The following is a 26,700-nucleotide window of genomic DNA, read 5'->3' as shown; positions in this document are numbered from 1 at the left end:
GCCTTTTACACAATAGGTCTCAGTGGATGCTGCTCCGTGTATGATTAACATTGCTCTAGCACTCACTGGATGTAGACATAAATATAGGCACTTTGTTAATAGCAATAATTTCCTCAAACCTTGATGCCTTCCAGGACCATGTCCTTGCTGAGCTCTGGTGGTGACAGGACAAATGCAAGGCCTAAAGAAGCTCACTCTGAGATGGGCAAGAGAGTGGGAAAAACCTACGACAACTATAGCACAGTGTGAGCCCTATTCCAGGAATGACAGTCACCCCAGTGGATGCAGGGCAGGGTCAGTCAGCAGAAGACTCTGCATGGAGGAAATGGTACTTTCTCTGGCCCTTTGCTAAATAAGAGCCAGGAAGTTAAGGGGAAAAGGGTACTTGAGAAGAAGGGGCCTGACAAATAAAGGTGAAATAAGCCAATGTCACTGGATTTGTACAAAAGGTAAACAGAAGATGCATTGCCATAGGGGTCCACCAGACTCACTCCTCAACAGGGGAAAGCCCCTCTCCCCAGATGCCCATGGCAGCACTGCTTGGGGCTTGTTTATAGCACTTCTCAGGTGTCTTTTAGGAGACAGGAATTCATTCTGTAAGGAGTTTTTTTCTCTAAATACAGCCATTTCTGCTATATCCCCTTGTAAATGTATTCTGGTTTTAGTGTCCAATCCTATGAATTAAAGATAAGGGCTGACTGTCCCTTTAAAAATATAAATTATTGCCAGGCTCAGTGGCTTATGCCTATAATCCCAGTAACTTGAGGGTGGCTGAGGCAGGAGGATCACAAGTGCAAAGCCAGCCTCAGAAACTTAATGAGGACCAAAGCAACTCAGTGAGACCCTGTCTTTAATAAAATATAAAAAAGTGCTGGGGATGTGGCTCAGTGGTTAAGTGCCCCTGGATTCAATCCCTGGTAACAAACACACACATACATGTTCACCGCACGCGCGCGTGCGCACACACACACACACATAAATTACTTATTTTTCCTATATTTAAGAAGTAAAGTAGTACCCCTTTATGCATTAGAGATACATTCCAAGACCCCCCCCAGTGGATATCTGAAAACTCAGATAGTACTGAACCCTATATACACTATGTGTTTTTCTTATCCAAATAGACCTATGATAATTTATAAATTTATTTAATTTATAGATTAGGTACAACAAGTGATTAGTTAACAATCACTAATAATAAAACAGAACAATTATAGTGATACACTATAATAAAAAATACACTATAATAAAAGTTATTTAAAACTTGTGAATAGTTTATTTCTGGAATTTTCTATTTAATATTTTCAGACCTCAGTTGACTATAGGTAACTGAAACCATAGAGAGTAAAACCATGAATAAAAATAGATCATGTAATACATGTTTACTGTAAAAAATATGAAATACAAATGGTAGAGAAAAAAATCCTATAAACCCCAACTCGACTATAAACCCCAAAACAATTATTTTTAACATCTTTTTTGAAATTTTTTTTAGAGCTAGGCATGGTGGCATATACCTATAATCCCAGCTGCTCAGGAGGCTGAGGCTGGAGGATCACAAATTCAAAGCCAGCATCAGCAATTTAGGAGGCCCTAAGCAATTCAATGAGACCATGTCTCTAAATAAAATACAAAAAAAGGGCTGGGATGTGGCTCAGTGGTTGAATGCCCCTGAGTTTAATCCCTGGTACTTAAAAAAAAAAAAAAAAGTTGTAGATGGACACAATATCTTTATTTTATTTATTTATTTTTATATGGTGCTGGGAATCCAACCCAGTGCCTCATACGTGCTAGGCAAGCACTCTACCACTGAGCTATAACCCCAGCCCTATTTTTAACATCTTGGTAGCAAATTCTTCTTATTTTGTCTGTAAATGTTTTTGTATCCTTTAGATCATACCATAGTGTGATTTTAGATTCTGCATTTCTCAGGTATTAAAAAACGTGTTAGTATTTTCCTGAATGCCTAATATTCTATTGTACTGATTGATCTCTGATTGTTGGATGTGCAGGTTGATTCCAATTCAATATTCATGAACATTTTAAGGCTCTTTTTTTTTTTAGTTGTAAATGGACACAGTACCTTTATTTTATTTATTTATTTTATGTGGTGCTGAGGCTCAAACCCAGTACCTCACACATGCTAGGCAAATGCTGTACCACTGAGCTACAATTCCAGCCCCCATTTTTTTGTTGGGGGGGTACCAGGGATTTAACTCAGGGGAACTTGACCACTGAGCCACATCTCCAGCCCTATTTTGTATTTTATTGGATACAGGGTCTCACTGAGTTGCTTAGCATCTTGCTAAAATTGCTGAGGCTGGCTTTGAACTCCCGATCCTCCTGCCTCCATCTCCAGAGCTGCTGGGATTATAGGTGTGCACCACTGCGCCCAGCCTCCAGCCCCCATTTTAAGGCTCTTGATTCTTATTGTCACCTTGCTTTTCAGAGAGCAATACCAATTTGCACATCTCTAGCACAGGTAAAAGTATAGGTCTAGACTCCAATTTCTCTCCTTTTTACTAGTTTATAAAAGAGGTTTTTCTGGAAGTCCCAACTGATTACAGTGATATGAGATCACTTGTGTAGCTATTGGTATAATTGAAAGAGTTATTGGAATGCCTTGTTATTTTCACTTTTCAGTATGTGTACATTTCCCTTCCTCTTCAGGGAGAGACCAACAGGATTATAGCTTCCCACACGATGAACAAAAACTCGTCCAGGTCACACTGCATTTTCACCATCTACATGGAGGTGAGTGCAGCTCTGAATAGCTTGGGAAGGGCAGTCAATTCCCCTGGGGACTGTCTGGTCAGATGCTCCTCCCTGGGACCATCTAACTTCTGTTTGGATGTTTTTTGTAGGCGCATTCCCGGACCTTATCAGATGAAAAGTATGTTACTTCCAAAATTAACTTGGTGGATCTGGCAGGCTCAGAGAGGCTGGGGAAGTCTGGGGTAAGTGAGAGGAGCAAGAGGTTCCTTTTCAGCCAGACATGGGACCTGTGTCTGGCCCAGTGCCTGTGCATATGGACTATCCCTCACTGGGATATAAGGGCATAGTCCTGAGCCAGGTGAAGTGCAGCACATCCATCTGCTTGCTGGTGGGACAGAATTAGTACAGGTGGAATGGCTGCTACAGAGGGGTAATTCAGCTCCATGGGATTTTTCTGAACCTTAAATGAAATGATAGCCCCTAAATTATTAGCAAGGTGCCTGGCTCAGTAAACACTCCATTTTAGTATAGTGTTTCTCTATGTATGAATATAAATATTTACATGAGTGTCTGCATTTCGAGTAAATATTCATATGAGTGTATTAACACAAGTATTCACAAGAGTATTCCACATGCATATTCACATGTTGCTTTGTATTGGTGTTTGTGTGAATGCTCATAAGGTTACTTGCTTAGCTCTCTGTATTAGTATTCCCATGTGCATTTATGTTAGTGCAAATCTTTGAATATTTATATGAATATTCATGTAAGTATTCATATTTTTTGCGAATATTCACATGAATGTTGTCTTAAGTTCCTGAGTTTCAGTATTACATTTATTAGCCCCAGATGGAATACAACCCTACAACATTGAGGGAAGACCCTGGTTCTGGGAAGGAGGTTTTAGCCTGTCTGTAAACATGCAGTATCACCCCAAACCAGGAGGGCAGCCATTCTTAGCCATTCCCTCTCAAGTAGAACTGCCTTTGCTTTGTAGTCCGAGGGTCGAGTTCTGAAGGAAGCCACCTACATCAACAAGTCGCTGTCTTTCCTGGAGCAAGCCATCATTGCCCTTGGGGACCATAAGCGGGACCACATCCCTTTCCGACAGTGCAAACTCACTCATGCCCTGAAGGACTCCTTAGGTGAGGATGTGATTGGTGCCCAGAAAGGAGGATTTGTGTCCCAGGGAGGGCAGGCCTGGCACATCTGCCACTGTGGATTTTAGAACTGCTCCCTCATAGGAGCATGAACTTACCCACAGCCCTCTCACCGTGATTTCAGACACACCTGAAAAAGCAGAATCAAACCCTCTTGTATCCAGCACATGCCATTGCAATTCACTTCTCAGAACCTTTACTTAAGATTTTGCCTCTGCTGGGAATACCTTGTCTTTTCCCCTTGTTCCTAAACCAGAATCCTTCATGGTCTCAAAGGCCAGGGTGAGGACCTCACCCATCATGTCCTTCCTTCCCCTTGTAGCTCCTGGGCAGAGCAGTGGTGCCTATGTCTTGTCATTTCCATGGTCCTCAGGCCTTTATGTTGGGCCTAAGGACACAGTCACTGTTTTCTGATTGTTAGGTGAGTGATGCCCTGAGTGGAACCCTGGCTCACACCCTCTATCCTGACCCTGTCCCCTTCCCCCGCCCACTGCTATCTACTGTTGTCTCTTGGCTCCTCTTTTAGATACATCTGATGGCCTCTTTCTCTCCCTCAGCATTATACAGGCTTAGGTTGTCTTATCTGACTCTTAGTTTGGGCTGATAAAACAAAATATCATAGACTGAGTAATTTAAACAATAAACATATTTCTCATAGTTTTAGAGGCTGGAAGTTCAAGGTGCTGGCTTATTTGATTCCTGATGAGGGTCCTCTTCCTGGCTTACAAATGGCCACCTTCTGGCTACATCCTCACACAGAAAGAGTGTTCTAATCTCTTTTCTTATGAGAACAATAATTCCGTTATAGTAGCCCCACCTCTTCTAAATCTAATTATCTCCCAAAGTCCCTACCTCCAAATACTGTCACATAGGTACTTGGAGATTGGACTTTGAGGGTTAGGGCTTCAACATATGAATTTTGTGGAGATACAAACATGCAGTCCATAACAGAACCCCACCAGCCCCAAGGGAGTCTCCTAGGAGAAGATCCACATGATTCATGCCCTTCTGTGTCTTTCTACAGGGGGAAATTGCAATATGGTCCTTGTGACAAACATCTATGGAGAAGCCGCCCAGTTGGAAGAAACGGTACGTAAAGACAGCCACTGCAGGCTGGGGTTTTGGCTCAGTGGTAGAGCACTTGCCTAGCATGTTTGAGGCCCTGGGTTTGATCCTCAGCACCATATATAAATAAATAAAATAAAGGTCCATTGACATCTAAAAAAAAAGTCCATGCAACTAGACTGGAGTCCCTCTTCATGAGTGCCAGAACTGGGTAAGACTGGCTCCTGATTGGCTTAGCTGCCACACTAGCCATAGTCATTATCAAGGATCCCAGGGAGGAGTCTGAGCCAAAATTTCCCTGAGGGGCTCAGTCATGGATCCAAACACCAAGCACTGAACTGTGTTAAGGAAGAAGACAAGGCGGGAGGCTGGCTGGGCAAGAGAGATTATCAAAGGAGGGAAGGCACATGCCTCCTGGGGGGGCTGCTCCTCTGAGTTTGGATTGAGAAGGACAGTTGATTGTTCTTTATGATCACACATATTTGAACATCTTGAAAACACTACAGTGTTCAAGGCTATACTACTAAGGCTGGTATGAGTAGATAGGTATTAAAACCTGCCATGTACCAGTGGTAAACAGGGATCAGCTTGGTAGAGATGAGTCATATCACTCTGGCTTTGAGCTTCAGAGTTCCCAGCCCAGGAAGAAAGAAACCATGGCCTTAAGTAATGCGAAAGGCCAAGATGGAGGATCCCTGTAGAGGAGTCCAGGGAGGAAAGAAGGGGGACTTTTCCCGAAGCTATTGGCACTGAGCTGGCTGGAGTTTAAGGATTGGTGATAGGATGAGCAGAGGCATTCCTGGCAGAGGTAACAGTGGGACTGAAGTTGTGACCCATGCCAGGAACATCTGGCTCCTGCAGAGGAGAGCTCAGGAAGGAGAGAAAGAAAATTTGCAAGATTGAATGGTACCTGGTCACCAGGCTGAACACTTGGCTATTCTCCTGTAAGTGGCTGGAGCCACCACAGGGTTTGAGTAGGGAAGAGCTGTGGCCACAGGTATGATTTATGAAGACTAACCCAGTGGCATGACCCATGTGACCAGGGGAGAGGAGAGGCTCTTGGGAACCAGAGGCAGAAATAAGGTTCAACACAGTGACTCAGGTGAGTTCACACAGTTGGACCCCTCCAGGCTGGGCTTCCTCCTCTCCTTTGAAGAGCCTCTCATCATAAATAAGACAGGTCTGGAAGGCCATCACTAGATACGTTACTCTACAAGTGTGAATATTTGGTCGGATGCTGTGGCATATGCCTGTATTTCCAGTGACTAAGGAGGCTGAGGCAGGAGGATCACAAGTTCAAGGCCATCCTGGGCAACTTAGGAAGATCCTGTCTCAAAATAAAATGACTAGCAGGTGTAACTCAGTAGTAGAGCACCCCTGGGTTCAATCCTCAGTACAGGGGGAAAAAAAGTATGGATACTTAAGGCAACCCTTTTCATTTAGGTGAAACAGGATGCTATGGGGCAATGCACACCTGCAGGGCCTCCAAGTGGTGTTCATTAGATACAGTCCTAACTTCCAGGGGGAGTACACCTGCCATGAATCCAGTGCCCTGGGACTTGGGAGGCTGGGGCAAGGAGCTCCAGCTGACGTGCAGGTGGCATCCTCAGAGGAAGGCTACAGGAATCTCTTGGTCTCATCTCATAACAAAGCATGGTGAAACCCCAAGGGGAGTCATAAAAAACGGGTCCCTTGGATGCCTCATTAAGAAAGACGTCCTCTGGGCTGGGGTTGGGCTCCATGGTAGAGCCTGGCATTTGTGAAACCTGGGCTCCATTCCCCAGCACCCCACATACATACTCCTGCACATGCTCTCCATGACAGTGGAAGCCCCCTTTCCACAGCACAGGAAGCACCTCTCCTGGTACTTACAGGGCCTAATGCCCCACCAGTCAGGGTCTCTATCCAGGAGAGCCCACAGACCTATAGGGAGGGCCTCAGGTGTTTGGGACAAAGATATATGAGGGTGTGGAAACTAATCATTCTCTTCTACAAATGTTTTAAAACTATAAAATGTTTCTACCAAGCATATTGTGAAGAATTAAATTTAAAATTAGTGTTCATTGTTTTCTCTAATTAGATGACTAACAGTGGATAAATTTGAAATTTAGAAGAAATAATTTTTTAATAACTGTGACCCTTATGTTTAACAAATATTTTGGTATTGCAGATTTGCTTGTCCCAATAGAAGAATAACAAAAGAAGAAACTATGGGAGAAAAATTTTAGGCCATTTTTTTAAATATTTAAATTTTATTATTTTAAACCATAATTTTTCTCAGAACTTCTTTGGAATTTCTAACATTTTTGGTCATTTAATTTAAGAATGAGAGCCATATGTTTTGATTTCTAAAGGCAAATTTAATGCAAAATGGGTAAGATTAAATCCATAGCAAAGTTTTCTATTAAATTTTTTAATAGATTTTTTAAAGCTAATTCTGTCCTAATTGTATTTTGGGGATTAAACAGCAACAAACTATAAAAAAAAATGTTTCTGGCATGGATTGTGTTACTTTGTACACCGATATATTGTGTGTGTGTGTGTGTGTGTGTGTGTGTGTAACCACAGCAATGGAGTCATGACTACACTTGGCTGCTGTGCTTAGAATAGGAGGGTCTGATTTGGCCCTTCACAGAAGCAATACCATCTCTCACAATAGGGACTTCTGAGGGCTGACATTGTATACTTTGCCACTAAGCCTCCCAGGGATCCCACAAGGCAGGGCTCCCTTCACTTTACAAGGAAGAGGGGAGATCTATCTGAGGTCACACAAGTAGTGAGTGGAAGAGTTCTTAACTACCAGACCCGACAGCCAAGGAAGAATCCTTTCAGTTCTTCCTTGAGGGACCACTTCCTTGAGGCAACCCATCCCCTTTCCAAACCTTCCTTATTTCAAGGCCCCTTTGGCGACAGTCAGCCCAGCATGGGATGAGGCTGGAATCTCCATGTCTGCTTCCTGATGCTTCTGTCTGCTCCTTTCTGCCAAGAAGGAGCACTCCAGCCCTCATCTGACATCGTGCAGTGGGGCATAGCATCTGGGCCATTTCCAAAATACCTGCTCATGTGGCCACCTCATAAGTCTCCTTTCATAATTATCCCTGGCTGGCTGCCCCTCCAGAGGGATTCTGGTGGAACCTGGTAGGCTTAAGAGGCATGTGGAGCAGGTTTCTGTTTAGGGTTCACCTTTCACAGTGGTCTCCTTTTGTTCATTTTACAAATATCTCCACCCACTGTTTTCCAAAGACAGAGGCCAACCAGTACACATGCACACACACAGTTTAAACTCTGCTGAATTAGATTTTTGGCTTTACCACTAAGTAGCATCCCTGTAGTGTATAAACTGAGGACCAGGCTGCATTATGTACTCTCTGTCAACTTCCTGCTCTCCCTATTATATTCCTTATCCCACTGGGGGACACTTTTATTTATTTATTTTTATTTTATTTTATTGGTACCAGGGATTGAACTCAGGGGTGCTTAACCACTGAGCCACATCCCCAGCCCTTTTTTATATTTTATTTAGAGATAGGGTCTCACTGAGTTGCTTATTAGCACCTCGCTTTTGCTGAGGCTGGCTTTGAACTCCCGATCCTCCTGCCTCAGAGTTGCTGGCATTACAGGTGTGAGCCACTGTGCCCAGCTAACCCTTTTTATTTTTTTTTATATTATTTTTTGATTCTGGGGATTGAACCCAGGCCCTGGTACATGCTAAGCAGGCACTCTCCTGTTGACCCCCAGTCCTACCCCTCAAACACCCTTCCAGCCAAGGTTTCCTGAGGGAAGAGAACCAACACCAGTTGACAAGGTGCCTGAAGAAACAGGAGAGGTCTCTGAGTAAGGCAGCTTTCTTGGGGTCTCACTTGAGTGGGAAGCCATCTGACATCCATCTGCCTGGTCTGTTTTTCAGTTATCCTCACTGCGATTTGCCAGCAGGATGAAGCTGGTCACCACTGAGCCTGCCATCAACGAAAAGTACAATGCTGAGGTACTAAGGGGCTTGTAGGCACTTGCCACTGTGGGAAGATGTGGGTGGGTTTGCCTCTGTGTGTGTTTCTTTGGCTGAGGCAGGAAACCACACAAGCCTTTAACCAGAAAATGCAAATTAAAATGTTACATCCTCACACTAGCAAAAATTGGAATTTTTCTGATAAGGCAAAATGATTTTTTCTAGACTTTTTTCCCCATTTCTAGTCAGAATGAATTTATACAATCATTTGGGGAGCATTTTGACAACATCTGATAAAGCAAAAACACATTTACTGATAATTTGGCTTTCTTTTAAGATGCCTGCAGAATCATAGTTTTTGGAGGCAGGGACCCTAAGCTCATGACAAACCAGTTAAACTTTCCAGGTTCTAAATCCTGAAGAAAAGGACAGTCCCATGGCACTGTAGAACTAACTCATGGTTTGAGGTGTAGTGGTTCTCAAACTTGCCCAGCCATCAGAATCACCTGGCCAGCCTGCTGAACTGTGGGTTCTGGATCCATTCCCAGAGTTTCTGATTTAGTCTGTCTGGGTTGGGACCTGAGGATTTGCATTTCTAATAAGTTCCCAAGTGATGAAGCTTTTGCTGCTGCTGCTCTGGGGGCTATGGTTTGAGAACCACTGGCATAGTAGTTAAGAACTGGACCCCTGGGCTGGACCGTCCTGGAGAAATAATAGAATTCCACTCTCAAAAGAGATCTTGTGAAGAATCAGTAAATGTGTACAAACTTCTTAGCCCAGTGCTGTCATGGAGAAAATGTTCCATAAATATTAGCTAGCACTCTAATATTTGACAGGATCAACAGAGTAACAGTGTCACTTCTAATATATAGTCTAGAGATACTCCCAAGAATGGTGCTCACAGTGCTTATTATTATAATGAAAGGTTAGAAACACCGCCAGTACCCTTTATTTTCTTTCTTTCTTTTTTTTTTTTTCTTTTTTGGTACCAAGGATTGAACCCGGGGTGCTTTACTACTGTAACTATTGAGCCACATCCCCATCTCTCTTTTTATTTTTTATTTAGAGACAGTGCCTCAGAAAGTTGCTTAGAGCCTCAGAAAGTTGCTGAGGCTGCCCTCAAACTTGCTATCTTCCTGCCTCAGCCTCCCGATCACTGGGATTATAGGAGTACACCACTGCACCCAGAAATCAGTACCTTTCACAGGAGAGGAACTCAAATGTTATAGAATGAGGAAGCCAGAGCTAGAGTTACCAGCATGAGTAAACATCACGTGAGAAAACAACTTGAGGATAAAAGTGGATAAAATGCCAGCATGTATTATTTACACTAAGTGTAAAAACATGCAGAATGATGTCAGTTATCATCAATGGATATATGTGTGCAGTAGAAGAGAAGATGCATGGAAATGAAAGACCACCTGAGGCCAGAGGTTCCCCTGGGGTGGTAGGGGAGTAGACATGGAGTGGGGTATGCAGGGGCTTCACATTTATCTGGAAAACAAACAAACAAACTGGAGCCTCTATAGTACCATGCTATCAAAGTTAGATTTGGGGTGGCCACCCAGGTTTCACTGGCATTCTTTCCTGTAGGCTTGACGTTTTCTTTATTTGGTTGCCACCTGCAGCCAGTATTTCTAGGTATTTGTAGCACTTTTTTCAGTATCATGCCTGTTTTCCAGGGGTTGGAATAGCTTCTGCAGAATTTCCTTGGCTGGTAGGGCTGGCTGTGAGTTGGGGGACTGGGTTCCTAATCTACTTCTGCCTCCAGCTTTCTGTAGTAAGCTGCTCAGACTCTGAGCCTCAGAATCTTCTTCTGTGAACATGGAGGTTAGACTGATGCTATCTGGTGACCTTCCTACTCTGTCAGTCTGTGAATCTCCGAGGTGGTGTGAGCCTCAGGCATAAACAGACAACAGAGACAAGCTCAGTATTTCTGCCAAGTGGGGGAAAAAAAAAAAAAAACCTTATGTTGCAGTGTAATCAAAATGAAGAAGGTGTCTGTCCTGAAAGTTACCCAGCAGCCTGGTGTAGGATTGAAGCAGAACTCTGAATTATCCTATTACATTTGAGATAGAAATGCCTAGGCATCAGGGAACTTATATGAGTTTATGCCATTTCCAAGGCATTTTTCTTTTTCTTTTTAAAAATATTTTATTATTTTTTAGTTTTAGGTCGACACAATATCTTTATTTTATTTTTATGTGGTGCTGAGAATCGAACCCAGTTCCTTGCGCATGCCAGGCAAGCGTACTACCACTTGAGCCACATCCCCAGCCCCTCCAAGGCATTTTTCTATCCCAAAAAAATGTTACTGGTGTAATAAAGGAGTCGGTCAGCCAGGAAGTGCTGCTAGACCCTGATCTGTAGGGTGTGCTGTTCCACCCCTGTTCCAGGAAGTAGAAAAGGCTATTATGCCTACCAGGTCTTAGAAGAAACATCTCATGAATTCTCATAGTGTGAGTCAGATGCTGGTGCCTCATGGGAGTAGATGGCTCATTTCCCCATACCATCCTCTGATTGACCCAAGGTGTGCCACACTGAACTGTCATCCAGCTAGAGGTCCCAACAGCTCAGCCAGACTTTCCCTACCTGGGGCATAATGCATTTTCCAGAGCTGGGAAGAGGGCATGGGGACAATTGGGGCTGGCCACCAAGCCTCTCCTCTTGACCACACAGGAAGTCCATGCCTGAAAGAGACCTACATGGGACTTCCTAAGGGACTAGGCCAAAGTTTGGAACTCTGATCACGTACCTTGAGCCCCAGGTTTTGTGCCAGAATTGTCACAGAGCCACCTTAATGCCAGATGTCTGGTGCCCCTTGCTAGGTGAGGGCACAGTGACCGGTGGACTTCAGTACCCAGATGATCTGGCTGGATGAGGACTGTATTAAGAAAGCCAGTGGGGCTGTGAACTGGTCACTAGTCCCAGGATCCAGGTGTCAGGGGCTCCCTCCAGTGGCCATTTTGTGACAACAAAAGAAAACCCTGTTCACAGTGAAGGTTCTCAACATCTTTTATGAAAGGCATTCAGGTAATATCTATCAAATGATGTAAATGACTTAACAATTCTGCCTCTGGTGTCATTTCTCCACTTGAGCCTAAATCTATTAATGGAGTCTTTACTAATGTGCCAGTACTCTTTGAAGCATTTGGGACACAGAGCTGCATGAACCAAAATAACAATCTCTGCCCGAGCTTACTGTGTTAGTCAGCTTTCCATCACTCTAAGAAAATACCTGAGCTGGCTATGATGGTGCACAACTGTTAATACCAGCAACTTGGGAGGCTGAGGTAGGAGGATTGCAAGTTTGAGGGCACCCTCAGCAACTTAGCGAGGATCTAAACAACTTAGCAAAATTAATTCTCAAAATAAAAAATAATAAAGGTCTGCAGATGTAGCTCAGCAGTAGAACACCCCTAGGTTCAATACCCCAGTACCAAAAATAGAAAAAGAAAGAAAGAAAATACCTGAGATAATAAAAAAGAGAAAAGTTTATTTTGGCTTATACTTTTAGAGGTTCCCATCCATGGTCTATTGGCTCCATTGCTTTGGGCCTGGGGTGAAACAGCACATTAGGGTGGGAGGGGCATGATGGAGCATTCTCAAATGTCATGGCCAGGAAGCAGGAGAGAAGGCCAAAGGAGCCAGGATCCTCATATCCCCTCCAACTGCAAGCTCTCAATGACCTGAAGACCTCCTACGAGGCCCTACCTCTTAAAAAGTTCCGCCATTTCCCAATAGCACCACCCTGGGACCAAGCCTTTAACACATGGGCCTTTGGGAGATATTTAAGATCCAAACCATAGCACTTAGAGTCCACTGGAAGTAGAAGAAATAGATAATAATAAGCACAATAAATAGGTAAGTTCTAGGACTGGGGAGTGGTGCTCAGTGGTAGAGCACCTGCTTAGCATGTGCAAGACCCTGGATCTGATTCCCAGCATCAAATTAAAAAAATAGAGCTTCATGTCCAATTCAGTAACCCCTACTCATGTGGTATTCCGTAACATTGAGAAATTCATTTCTTCAGTCACACTGGCCACATTTCAAGTGTCTAATAGACAACACAGAGAACATTTTCATCATTACTGAAGGTTCTGTTAGACAGCACTGGTTGAGAGTATGTTGGAAGGTAATATGCGCTATGAAAATAGAGTGAGATTTTTCTTAGAGTAAAATTTTTAAAAACAGTGGTGAGAGGGTTGGGGTTGTAGTTCAGTGGTTGAGCGCTTACCTCGCATGTGTGAAGCACTGGGTTCAATCCACAGCACCACATAAAAAAAATAAATAGGGCTAGAATTGTGGCTCAGCGGTAGAGCACTCGCCTAGTGCTTTCGAGGCCCTGGGTTTGATCCTCAGCACCACATAAAGATAAGTAAATAAAATAAAAGTATAAAAAAATAAAAAACAAACAAAGATATTGTGTTCATCTACAACTAAAAAATTTTTTTTAAAAAGAGTGGTGTGGAGATGGGTAGGGGACTGCAATTTTTAAAAAGTTGACTGGTACATCTAATTGAGAAGCTTTTGAAGAAAGATTTTAAGGAGGTTTTGGAGTGAATCATGGAAATACATGGGAGAAAAGCATCCCTAGGCAGAGGAGTAGGCATGCACAGGCATGAGTACACCAATTTGGAGAGAATAGAATGGGCCAGGAGAGAGCAGTAGAAAAGGGATAATGGGGGCAGATTACACAGAGCTGCACAGATAACTGTTATCCTACAGAAATCTATAAGGACACAGAAATATTAGCACAAAGACATTCTTACAGCGGCAAAAAATTAGAAGTGATGGAAGTAATCATTATTAGTATTTTTTGGCGGGAGTGGGTATCAGGGATTGAACTCAGGGGCATTCAACCACTGAGCCATGTCCCCACCCCTAGTTTGTATTTTATTTAGAAACAGGGTCTCACTGAGTTGCTTGGTGCCTTGCAATTGCTGAGGCTTTGAACTTGCAATCCTCCTGCCTCAGCCTCCCGAGCCACCAGGATTATAGGTGTGCGCCACAGAAGTGATCATTACTGGGGAATGGTAACAGGTTCATGCAGTGGTTGGCAAGGCTAAGGATGCATAGCAAGCATCCTGGAGCCGGTGGGCTGCAGTGAAAGGGCTGTTATGCTGGGTGATTAGGAAAAGCCTGGGGCCCTGGGGAGTCAGGGTGTGAGGTGGAACTGTGGCCTGTGTTCTCTCTGTTCTCAGTTTACTCTGTTGGATAAGGCAAAGGCAAGGGGAGCACTAAAGCCTCTCAAACCCTACTCATTCTTGTTGGGAAAGGGTCACCAGCAGGGAAGGAATGGCCTAGAAACTGAGCATAAACCCTGGGGATTGCCAGGATGTCTGGGCACAGAATAAGGAATTGTGTGGAAGAGGGAGAGTGGTTTCTCTGATGATCTCCCCTTCTTTTATGTTTCCCTGGCAGCGAATGGTCAAGAACCTGGAGAAGGAGCTAGTATTGCTCAAGCAGGAGCTAGCCATCCATGACAGTCTGGTAAGGGGTTGCAGGCAAAGGATGCTAGAGGGCATGGGGCCAAGGGCATACAACATATGGGTCAAGCTCAGGGGAGGTGGGACAGATTAGGTGGTGGGGAAGGGGCAGCAGCAGGGGTTATGAGGGAGAGGGTAGGGTGAGGTCCTGCCTGAGCTGATGTTCATGGTCCTGAGGGTCTTCAAAGCAGAGGCAACTTATCCCATTTTGTGGTCTACTGAGATTTAGCCAGTAGAACATTCTGGAGCATCAGGCTTCAAGTCCAGTGGTCTTTCCTTCCCTCATCCCATCCATTACCTTTCTCTATCCCAAGCACTTGGCCCTCTGTGACAGATGGTGAAGCAAATAGGACCAGCTTTGGCATCTAGGGGATGTGCCCAGTCTCCAACTTTGGTTCTCAGAATGACCCCTGCTACTCCTATGTGGGCTCAAGTCCTAACTATTTACCTACCACATGTTCTTCTTCCTTCAAGGCCAACCGCAACATTGTGACCTATGACCCCATGGATGAAATCCAGATTGCTGAGATCAACTCCCAGGTGCGGAGGTACCTGGAAGGGACACTGGACGAAATTGACGTAAGGAGCCCATTTATAGGACACCATGCTCAGTTGGCTTGGGCCTCCCTGTCCTAGGCACACCTACTATGTGCTCTGCTGGCTTTGGAACCTGACACTAAATGGATGTAGTGGGCTGGGGATGTCATGCTGGACCCCTTCAACCCATCATAGCCTCAGCTTCAGTGTTGAGGGTTTCAAGGCTATGGGGCTCCACAGAGTGTGCTCTTAAACACACAATGTACGGGAGGTGGTCTGTCTCAGGGGTGTAAGCATAGGCCCTGGAGCCAGGCTGCCTGGATGGAATTCCGGCTCAGCTATCTCCTGCCTAAATGACTGTCAGATACTTCAGTGGCTCCATGTGCATAGTGAGGAGGGAAACTGAGCTGTGATTAACTGAGCTGCTGCCCCTCAGGTGCTTGCCAGTGCCTGGTGAAATGAAATTGATAAAGCATGGCAGTAAGACTGGTTGTCTACAAGGAGGACTCCCAGGGCCCATGTTGGAAAGGGCCAAGGAGGAGAAACAGCAGATACACAAGGAAGGGCTCTCGGGGGAAAATACATCCTGTTCTTACAGTGCAGGCCATCAAACCCTCACCAGGGAGCCACATAGGCCCCTACCTTTCCCTGCTCCCCAGCTGTTAGTGTTGGCAGTTTGCAAGAGGCAGGTCTGGGACATCTGAGGGTTGGGCTCTTATGGCTTTCTCAGCAGGGCCATTCTTATATTTTTTCTTTATTTATTTGTTTTGTTTTGGTACTGGGTATTGAACCTAGGGATACTTTACCACTGAGCTGCATTCCCAGCCCCTTTTTCATTTTTTATTTTGAAACAGGGTCTCGCTAAGTTGCTGAGGCTGACCTCGACCCTGAGATCTTCCTGCCTCAGCCTGCAGATGTGTACCAGTATGCCTGGCAGGGACATTCTCAAACTAGCTTTTGAACAGGGGTAATGCCATAAGCATTAGTGCCAGGAGGGAAACTAGTGACCTTTCTCCAGCCACAGATGTACCCACACCTAAATGTTTGTTAATGGGGTCCATCTGAAGATGGCAGGCTGAACCTTTTGGAAACAGGAGAGAGTTGATTAAATTTTATTAAAGTTTCTTTCTTAGAAAATGTTTTCAAGAACCAAAGATCTCTGCTTAGATTTTATAGAGATCTTCACTTAGAAAAAGTGGTTTTTCACTTGAATCAAATTGTGAAATATGATATATCAAGAACTATGTAATGTTTTGAACAGCCAACAATAAAAAATTAAAAAAAAAAAAAAAAAAAAGAAAAAGTGGTTTTTATAGATTTAGCAAATATTTAGTCTTAAAGCTATTAATCAGGTGTTTCTCTGATCTTGAGGAGGGCTTGACTACCACTTTACTGAGAGGCTGTTTGCAGATGACCCATTCTCAAAACAAGATGGTCTGAGTCAGCTAAGGGATCCAGATTTCTCTGCTAACATAACCACAGCTTAGGCCCTTGGTGTACCCATGATCTAACTTCTGCCTTGTTCACTTCCCTCCAGATAATCAACCTCAGACAGATCCAGGAGGTATTCAACCAGTTCCGGGTGGTTCTGAGGTGAGGGACTTCTTTATGGCCCCCCCATTCTCATTTCAGGCTACTATTTTCATTTCCTGTGGTCTGGGAACCTGCCTCCAAGAACATCCCTTTCTTTCTCCCATAAGAGGAGCCAGAGCAGTGTTTGGGGATGCCCAGGTCCTGGATGGATGTTTATTGAGTTCATTATTTAAACAGGAAGTCTTATGGAGTGCTAGCCCTAAATGTGCCCAAATCAGGGATCATGAATCTTTCTCATACCCAACCTCAGGAGGCATTTATGGTTTATTTGGGTACAGGTATACCCACAGCCTGAGTAGCTCATACTGGCTGATGTCACAGAAGCTGGTCACATGATTCTGAGGGGCCTGTTCAAGATAGAACCTCTGAGTCAGCATGATCCCCGGTCAGGCTTAAAGCCTTTATTAAGTGTCATCTTGGAGCAGATGCATTTGGTGCAAAGGGTGGCTTGTTCAGGTTTTGGAGCTGGATAATGCTATGTGAATTGTAGAGAGAAGATGAGCCCTTTTGTCTGCTTTGTGCTCTGGCTCTTGATGATAGGGGTTACCCTTATCACATACATGGGATTTCATCCAAACAACCTCTAATCCCAGTACTTGGTTCATGCCTGAGCTTACTCAGCATAACCACTATATTCTCTCACTTTCTTTCCCAAGCCAACAGGAACAGGAAGTGGAGGCGGCCTTACGTAGGAAGTACACTCTTATAGACAAGAATGACTTTGCAACAATTTCTGCTGTCCAGAAGGTAAGCACAGTTACCTCTTGCTGAAAGTACTTACCTCCAACTTTCCATCTTCAGTCAAACCTTTACAGAAGCAGCAGGTATAGTGTATTAACCCAGAGCTAGGATTGCCACAGGGAAGGTAACACCAGAATATGCAAGAATAAACCACTTTTGCTTTGAAAATGACTTCTGTAAATTGGAGATAATTTATAGAAGTGGCTAATAATAAACAAGACCAATTCCTGGAATTAGGTTGGCAATAGGTGTTAAGATCCTCAGGAATGAGCTGGGCATGGTGGCACACATCTGTAATCACAGTGACTCAAGAGGCTGAGGCAGACAGATCTCAAATTTGAGACCAGCCTTAGCAACCTAGTGAAACCTGTCTTAAAATAAAATAAAATAAAATTGAAAAAGGACTGGAAATACAGCTCAGTGTTAACGGTGCCCAAGAGTTGTTTCCTAGTACCACCAAAAAAAAAAAAAAAGAAGAAGAAGAAGAAGATCCTCCATCGCCATCTATCCTAGCTGGCGACCTAATGCTGGATTCACAAAATCTGACTATTCCAATAACTTAAGAAAATGATTTTAAAAAAGCACACAAACACACAGAAGTACTTTTCAAAATCCATGACATCTCTCCAACCTTAAGGGTCCTTCAAAATCCATGATGTCTCTCCAACCTTAAGGGTCCATGGAAAGAGAGAAAGCCACTGGAATTCTTTATACTTATCTAGGGGACACACAAGGGAAGGTTCCATGGAACAATCTATCCCCAAAAGGGCAAAGGGGTAGGATAACAAAGGAACAGTGAGTATAACTCAACCCCAGCAGGTGACGCCTACTCTTGGAGCCACACCTTGGTAATGCCCAAGTTACTGCAACCTGGCACTACCTTCCCAGACTGAAGGCAATAATTGTTCAGAACCCTGGTGCATCAGGACTTAAAGGTGTCTGCATCCAGGGCAGCTCCCAACAATCCTCAGGGATGGATTAGTCAGTGCCTTGATATGGAAAGTAAACATTCATCAGGGTGGTCAGGGACAGCCCTGTTGAGAACAGACTGGCATCAGCAGCAGCCAAGTCTTGGTTTATGGGGTGAACATACCCACCCCAAGCCTTGGGCCATATACACTTGTGTTGATGAGGGACCCAAACTTTCAGTCTAACCCAGACCCTTTGGCTCACCTTTCTGTTCAGGCAGGGCTTATTGATGTTAATGGCCACCTAGTAGGTGAGCCTGATGGACAAGGCTTTGGACTTGGAGTTGCCCCTTTCTCTACCAAACCTGGGAAGAAATCCAAGTCCAAGAAGACAGTCAAAGATCCGCCCAGGTGAGTGCTCTTCCTGCTCTTCTTGCTTAGTACCTTAGTACCTGGCCTACTTGGTGCTCTTCTTGCTTAGTACCTGGCCTACTGTGTCTTCCCCTACCCTTGTGTCTCAGCTACTGGGTAGTCACAATGGATATTACTGCTGTCAGTGCTAGTATAGCCTTGAGGCTCAGGTTGGGACCAGTTTGGAACCAGCCATAATACAAGTGTCACCTCTAACCTTCACAGCAACCCTGAGAGGTGGAAATTAATATCTGTTTTACTAATGAAGAAACTGGGGCTCAAGAGGAGAATTCACTTCCCCATATCATACCATTGTGGAGTAATAAAGTTGGGGAGAGGATCTCAGCCAGCATACAGAGGTCTCTGGTACTTCCTGTGGTCCCCCCATCACCACTTCAACAGAGTACTTCCACTGTAAAAATCACTTAAGTCTCCAGTTCACCTTTCAGGCAAGACTCATTTGTATGTACAAGGTAGGAAAAGTGTTTAGGTCCACTTAATATGCTATGTCCAGGCTGGGCTGTGTAGCAGGAGACAGAGGTGCAGACTTCAGAGTGATGTCTGGCCTCACCTCCCACTCTGGGCTTCTTAGAACCTAGGAATCACCTTGAATAAGAGGTATGAGAACCCATCTATGTCTCTGTTTCCTCATCCTTAAAATGAGAATAATAAATAATAACATCAAAGTCATTGAGGGCATTGTGAAGATAAGTGAGTGAGTATAGTCCATGCACATGGGCCAATGTGGATTGTAGAAAAACGTCACATGTAGGACAGGAGTCATGTAGCAGAGGATGCCAATGACCCTGGTCACTACCTGCCCCTTTAGGAGAAGCAATCATGTCCCAGCTTTCTCTGTTCAGTAGTCGGTACAATAACATGCATTAAGCTTGATTTTCTAAGCAACACTTGTTACAAGAGGAGGAGGAAATCGTGGAGTGAGCCAGGGCCTGCTCTTGCCAGCAGAGTCCTGCTCAGATGTGCTGCTCCTAAAGGGAAGGCACATGAAGTGCCATCACTTGGAGAGGGAGGATGGCTATTTTTCTGGGAGCTGGTATGGGCACTGATGCAGGTGGGAAGCACAGACCAAGGACTGGTCAGAGCCACAGGGCAGACCTGTCCTGATTTGCCATTGGCCCACAGACAGGCCTGATGGGGTTTCTTCCCAGGGCATAGTGGTTTCTGAGAGCTTGCAGTCCGCCCCACAGGTCCACATGATTTGAAGCCCATGGAGAGTGTGTCAGTCAGCTTTCTGTCACTGGAGCAAAATATCTGAGATAAACACCTTAAACGAGGAGAGACTTATTTTGGCTTAAGGTTTCATTTCATGGTCACTTGGCCCCATTGTTCTGGGCCAGTGGTGAGGCAGAACATCCTGGCAGGGAGCATTGGCAGGACAGAGCTGCTTATATCATGGCTGTTGGGAAGCAAAGAATGAGAGACAGAGGAAGGGCTGGGGATAAATGTAGACCCTGAGAGGATGCCTCCAAGGACCTACTCCCTCCTAAGTTTTTAGCACCTCCCAATAGCTCAGTGAATTGTGAATCCATCAATAGATTAATCCTGTGATGAGGTTAGAGCCCTCAAGATCCAATCACCAGGGCTGGGGATGTGGCTCAAGTGGTAGCGCGCTCGACTGGCATGCGTGCGGCCTGGGTTCGATCCTCAGCACCACACACAAACAAAAGATGTTGTGTCTGCCAAAAACTAAAAAATAAATATATATAAAAAATTTCTCTCTCCCTCTCTCTCTTAAAAAAAAAAAAAAAAATCCAATGACCTTCTGAAGGCCCCATCTCTGAGCATTGCTTTGAGGTGCTGGGGATTGAACCCAGGGCCTTGTGCATGCCAGACAAACATGAACATTGCTATCTTGGGAACAAAGCCTTCAACACTTGAGCTTTAGGGGGATATTACAGATCTAAACCATAAAAAAGACAACCTGTTCTTCCTAGGTGTGTCCTGCTGGGATTGCTGAGGGATCCTCATTCTGATAAAAGGAGAAAAATGCTCTCCTCCTCTTCCCCGTCTGCATGGCTTAGGGTCATACTGTTTGTCCTTGGGACATAATTAGGATAAGAGCTGGCGTGGCAGAATGCCTGCCTAGCATGCACAAGGTCCTGGGCTCTATCCAATGCCAACACCAAGAAGAAGGAAAAAAAAAAAAAGGAGCTGAGTGAGGTGGATGCCTGGTGGAGTGAGGGCTGAGAAAGGTCACACCTCCATGCCTGAGTTACCTTACTGCCCATGACTGAGCCCTGGGGTTTCTTTGCTTCTTCCTCCAGCTCATCAGCAAGAAAGGAAGGTGCTAGCAGCCCTGTGAGTGGCAAGGACCTAGATATGATTTCTACCTCCAAGACCCAGCTAGTCCCATCCTCTAAGGATGGGGATGTCAAAGACGTGCTTTCACGGGATCGGGAAACTTCCAGCATTGAGCCCCTTCCCTCAGACTCCCCGAAGGAAGAATCACGCCCACTCAGGTAATCATCTAAAGGACAACTCCTGGACCAGATAAACTCAAATCAGAATGTGATCCTCAATACATAGTGTCTTCAGATAAAAAAAGAAAAAGAAAAGCCAGATGTGGTGGCACATGCCTATAATCCCAGAGGCTGTGGAGACTGAGACAGGAGGATCGTGACTTCAAAGCCAGCCTCAGTAAAAGAGAGGTACTAAGCAACTCAGTGAGACCCTGTCTCTAAATAAAATATAAAATACAAAATAAGACTGGGGATGTGGCTCAGTGGTCGAGTGCCCCTGAATCCAATCCCTGGAACCAAAAAAAAGCGGGGTGGAGAGAGAAATAAAATAGGGAATACTGGCCCAGACTAGGAGCAAGTCCAGAAAGAAGAAATTTAGGCTGGACACAGTGGTGCACAACTGTAATTCCAGTGACTTGGGAGGGTGAGGCAGGAGGATCATAACTTTGAGGCTAGCCTCAGCAACTTAGCAAGTCCCTAAGTAACTTGGTGAGACCTTGTCTCTAAATAAAAAAGGGCTAGAGGTGTAACTCAGTGGTAAAGCACCCCTGGGTTAAATCCCCAGGACCAAAAAAGAAAGAAAGATTCAGCCTCAGGAGTCATCCAAGATACACAATTAAATCATTTCAGACTCTCCATGTAGCAATTATTTAAATAAAGTTAAATATCTTTTACATAAGTAATACATTCAAAATATACTAAATGTCAAGGTATAAGAGTATAACTTCTTCCTTTTCCTTCATTCACCTCCCTGGTGAGTCAGTAATTGAGTTTTTAGGAATCTCTTCTAAGGAATAATTATCTCTTCTAGATAATATTCATGCAAATAAAGTTCATCACATTATTAATTTAAAAAGCAAAAATAAAATGTGTTTGAAACACCTGCAGTAGGCCACATTAGGGAGAAGACATTAAATTATTTCTGTCTTTGGAGTGTTCAAGGATGTGCATGAAGAACTTTTTTCTCAGACTATGCCCATTTCCAAACATTCCAAGAACTTGAAGAATTAGTAAATAACCATACACTGAGCACTCTCTTAATTCTACAGTTAGCATCTATATACTTATTTCATCTTGTGTCTAGCCCTCTTTTTTTTTTTTGCAGTGCCAAGTAAGATGCCAATATCCATCTATTTCCCCCCACATCAACATTTCATCTTAAAACTAGAATTCTCAAAGAGTTTTTAATAGTATAAAAGATGCTTTGGTGAAAAAGATATAAAATTATATATACTGCATTGGCCTCAGCCATTTCAAAATATATAAAAGAAATCCCAAGAGACATATTGAGGTGTGGTTGCTAATAGGTAGTAAGTGGTTGTGTTGTCTGTTTCTTATCCTTAATTTCTGTGATAGGCATGCACCCTTGTGTGCTGAGTAAAACAGAAATTAGGGAATGATTGCTACATAGTTTGGCTCCCATTTGGGAAGGTGGTACCTAGAACTTTTGCCTCCTGCCTACAGAAGCCACAGGGAATAAATATGGAGTGCCTGGTACTTCTTAGGTAGCTGCCCAATTTCTTACTTCTCCCTGGCCTCCCCCTTTGACCCTAGGCCTACCACCCCACCCTCCAAGCTGATGGCCTTTGAGGACTTTAAGAATGAGCGAGGAAGTGAGATCAACCGCATCTTCAAAGAAAACAAGTCCATCTTGAATGAGCGGAGGAAAAGGGCCAGCGAGACCACACAGCGCATCAATGTCATCAAGCGGGAGATTGACGTGACCAAGGAAGCGCTAAACTTCCAGAAGTCACTAAGGGAGAAGCAAGGTAAATGTGATGGGAAAGATGGCAGGGAAAATGGCTGTGGGGTCTTAGAGTTATCCCATGTCAAATGGGGCAACCTTGGGCACTAAAGGACAGATTGGGGAGGGATAGCAGAGGGCACTGGGATGGAGCCTTCACTCTTGGGTCATATGGCTTGGCTCTGGTCAGTTCCTTAGGGACCACAGAGTCTTTCCCTGTTGGCCAGTCTCTATCTGTCCCCATTACTGCATTATCTCAGGCAGATGGTAGGCCTTCCATCTGAAAAATGCTGCTGTCCATGAAGAATCTGGCCCTTGGTCCTGCAAAGGTGTCCTCAGGTAGCTGGTGACCCCTTACAAGGTCCTTGGGTCTTGCTGGGGTCTCTTCACTGTCCTGGGGAGTCAGATTGCATCAAGGATGCTGGTAGGGACTATAGAAAACTGAGGAGGGAAATGAGAATGTGAATGCCAGAGGGCCAAGGAACTCACTGTCAGGAAAACCGTTCCCTATGCTGAACCCCTGACATCTGTGCTGGTTTGGCAGTCTTGTTTCCTAGGGCAGATGACATGTTGCCCAAAAATCAGAGGGTAGAAACCTCTGCATGGAGACAGTGCTTACCTGGTTGCCCTGACTCAGTGCCCTTGTCCCTGCCTACATCCTCACTGTGGCCAAGCTTGATTATGCAGAAGACTCATCTGCAAGCGACTATCAAGTGTGGATCCCCAGGCCCCCAGCCAGTGTTTCTGTACAGGAGATATAGAGCAGGGTCCAAACCCTGCATGTTAAAGAGTGACCACCCTGACTCTGAGAAGGGGTTCAGAGACCACCATTACTCACTTTCCTGGCTCCATCTCTTCATCTTCTTCCAGCTAAATTACAAACTGGTTTCACACCAGTTTTCGTGAGTGATCTCTTAATGTCACATGATTTATTCCTGCAGGCTAGATGAGTCATCTCACCATCAGGGAGTACACTTTACTTATTTATTTCTCAGAGAATAACTTTATTTTCAAAGTCTTGGAGCCAGTCCACTCATATCCCACAGACCAACCATGACATGCTATTCCAAAGGGCAGAGCCCTCCAAACACCTGGGAATCTGAAGGAATAGTGATGGTGACTCCAAACACTCCCTCACATAGAACCTCAGGAAGAGAACATGATGAAGGTCCTACAGGACCAGCAAACATTTCTTTGTTCCCTCTGCTTATACCTTTGAACATACAGCTCCTTATCATGTATTTGCACATTTAAAGTAAAATGCCTGCATGCTATACTGACAAATCATTTACTCCTAAGTGTACTTTTTTAAAAAATTTTTTACTTATTTGCTTTTAATTATAGGTGGACACAATACCTTTATTTTATTTTTATATGGTGCTGAGGATCGAACCCAGTGCCCCACACATGCTAGGCGAGCACTCAACCTCTGAGCCACAACTCCAGCCTCTCCTAAGTGTATTTTAAAATGGACATTTCAAAGGCTGAAATGAAGAAGAAATAAACAATATTTTAAAATATCTTTTGGGGCTGGGGTGGTAGCTCAGTGGTAGAGCACTTGCTTAGCATATGTGAGGCACTGGGTTTAATTCTCAGCACTGCATATAAATAAATAAAATAAAGGTCCATTGACAACTAAAGATATATATTTTTTTAAATCTTTAAAATTTTTGTATCAAAAAAAAAGGTTTTTTTCTCTTTCTTCCCCAAAGCAGTTTTACATCCGTTGTTATTAATAAGGAACCTTGTCCAAATGCCTTATGGTACTAGCCAGTGATGAAAGTTCACATACATCATTTGCAAGAAAAATAAGTATTTGGTTAATAGAAGAACTACTGAATATTTTTGGCCGATGAAGTTTAAATAAGCATGGTGCATGGGCCATCTCCTCTGCCCACCCCTTTCTTTCATCCTAAAATGATTTGCCAGCGTTTTTCCTTCTTTCTTGGATACCTGCCCCCACCCCCCCACCAATGCCAGGTGGATGCCCTCTCATTCCCTGACCTACTCCATCCCTGCAGGTGAGTATGAGAACAAGGGGCTGATGATCATTGATGAAGAGGAATTCTTGCTGATCCTGAAGCTCAAAGACCTCAAGAAGCAGTATCGAAGCGAATACCAGGATCTGCGTGACCTCAGGGCTGAGATTCAGTACTGCCAACACCTGGTGGACCAGTGTCGCCACCGCCTGCTCATGGGTGCGCAACTTAGAAGGGTTAGGTAACTGCTCAAGGTTGGGAGGCTCAGTGTAAGGTCCCAACCCAAGTTCTGAAAATCAGAAGATCTCAGAGCTGCTTGCTGACCCAGGCAAGGCTGGGAGGGGCTTCAGGCATGTGGTTCCCAGGTCCTTGAGGGCTAGAGATGGAGATGAAGACAGGGTGAGACCCTGGAGCAGGAAGTGTATGAAACTGAGTCTGCATTGAGAACAAAATACCTTGGTGCATGCAGCCTTTACCTGCTTCCTCGGGGGCTCCCACACCTCACCTCAAAGTGCTATCTTCCACCTCCTCACAGAATTTGATATCTGGTACAATGAGTCCTTTGTCATCCCTGAGGATATGCAGGTAGCACTGAAGCTGGGCAGCAGTATCCGGCCAGGCATGGTGCCTGTCAGCAGGATTGTGTCTCTGGTGAGTACACAGCGTAGGGGCATGGTATGGCAATGACCGAACTGGGGAATGGCAGTGTCTGTACTCTCTGTGAATGTCAGTATGCAGGGCTCTATAGCTTCTTTCATGGCTGTCCCAGACAGGAGGCAGAGAGGTCTCTTCTCAGTTATTGAGGGATGGGGACAGAAAGAAACACCATTGTTTTTTTTTTTTTATTTTTTAAATTTTTTATTTAAAAATATTTTTGTAGTTGTAGATGGACAGAATATATTTGTTTTGTTTATTTATTTATTTTTTTTATGTGGTGCTAAGGATCAAACCCAGTGCCTCACGCATGCTAGGCATGTGCTCTGCTACTGAGCTCCAGCTCCAGCCCAGAAACACCATTCTTATTACTGCCCTCTGGGGCGACTCATCCTGCCCAGGTGGCAGTTACAGGGGGTCTGTGAGGATGCTACAGGATTGTGAGATTCCTGGGTGGGGCTTTCAAACCCAGAAAGGGGACTCTCTTGATACCTACCACAGGCCCTACCAGGGATGATTCTGACAATGCCAGGCTGAAGGAACTCTACTATATTGGGCCTCCTCCAGGGAGAAGATGACCAGGACAAATTTGCTCAGCTTCAGCAGACAGTGCTACCTGAGGGACCTGATGCCATCTCCTTCTACAATGCCAAAATCAAGACAGAACAGAAGGTAACTTGTCTGTAGGAAGGGTGGGGGGTCTTCAGGGACCTCATTACTAGGGCACCCAAAATCACACTTCCTACTTTAGAGCTTCAGGGGAGGAATGGTGCCTACCCAGAGAGATCAGAGTTGCTCTCAGTCAAGAGTGTCTTCTGAAGCTGAAGACAGGGACAGGGCTAGACCATAGAAGGGTCCCACAGACCATTGCCAGGCCTGGACATGGCTGAGCCATCCTGTGGGTGGTTCACAACTGAAGACAAGATCCAGGGATCCCCTGAGGCCACTCCCCTGAAGACCTCTCCAAGGGCAGGCCACTCTGTGCAAGTGGCAGAGGACAGAAGATCACACTCAGCCAATGCACAGATAGACATGGTCTCAGCCTTAGGTTGGGCCTGTGACTCTTCTTCCTGAGCAGGTTGGGCTGGAGCAGAGGATCTCCACTGTTCCAAGGCCCAGCCTCAAGCCAGAATGCCATGTACCCTTCTATGTCCAGAGGCAATTTGTATACATTGTGGCAGATGCACATGGGATCCCTACCCAAATGAGCACATTCTTTATATTTTTACAAACCAGGAGGCTGATCACTTGAGCCCAGGGATTCAAGGTCTGTATGGT

At 44.6% G+C, this 26,700-nt stretch overlaps 1 protein-coding gene across 1 annotated transcript in view; it reads left to right on the top strand.

Moving 5' to 3' along the window:
- The window catches only part of Kif9 (kinesin family member 9), a 63,976-nt gene that overhangs the window by 22,901 nt on the left and 14,375 nt on the right, over positions 1–26,700 (top strand). Inside the window, exons 7-21 of the mRNA XM_027932374.2 lie at positions 2,671–2,754; positions 2,865–2,957; positions 3,713–3,860; positions 4,900–4,964; positions 8,848–8,925; positions 14,311–14,379; positions 14,850–14,954; positions 16,450–16,505; positions 17,162–17,252; positions 18,432–18,565; positions 20,851–21,045; positions 22,600–22,814; positions 24,811–24,987; positions 25,304–25,419; positions 25,990–26,094. Coding sequence (XP_027788175.1) covers positions 2,671–2,754; positions 2,865–2,957; positions 3,713–3,860; positions 4,900–4,964; positions 8,848–8,925; positions 14,311–14,379; positions 14,850–14,954; positions 16,450–16,505; positions 17,162–17,252; positions 18,432–18,565; positions 20,851–21,045; positions 22,600–22,814; positions 24,811–24,987; positions 25,304–25,419; positions 25,990–26,094 — 1,731 coding nt within the window. The remainder of the gene's footprint in view (positions 1–2,670; positions 2,755–2,864; positions 2,958–3,712; positions 3,861–4,899; positions 4,965–8,847; positions 8,926–14,310; positions 14,380–14,849; positions 14,955–16,449; positions 16,506–17,161; positions 17,253–18,431; positions 18,566–20,850; positions 21,046–22,599; positions 22,815–24,810; positions 24,988–25,303; positions 25,420–25,989; positions 26,095–26,700) is intronic.

This window comes from Marmota flaviventris, chromosome 1 (assembly GCF_047511675.1).
Source record: "Marmota flaviventris isolate mMarFla1 chromosome 1, mMarFla1.hap1, whole genome shotgun sequence".
NCBI classification, from domain to species: Eukaryota; Metazoa; Chordata; class Mammalia; order Rodentia; family Sciuridae; genus Marmota; species Marmota flaviventris.
This window is presented reverse-complemented; position numbering and strand designations above follow the sequence as displayed.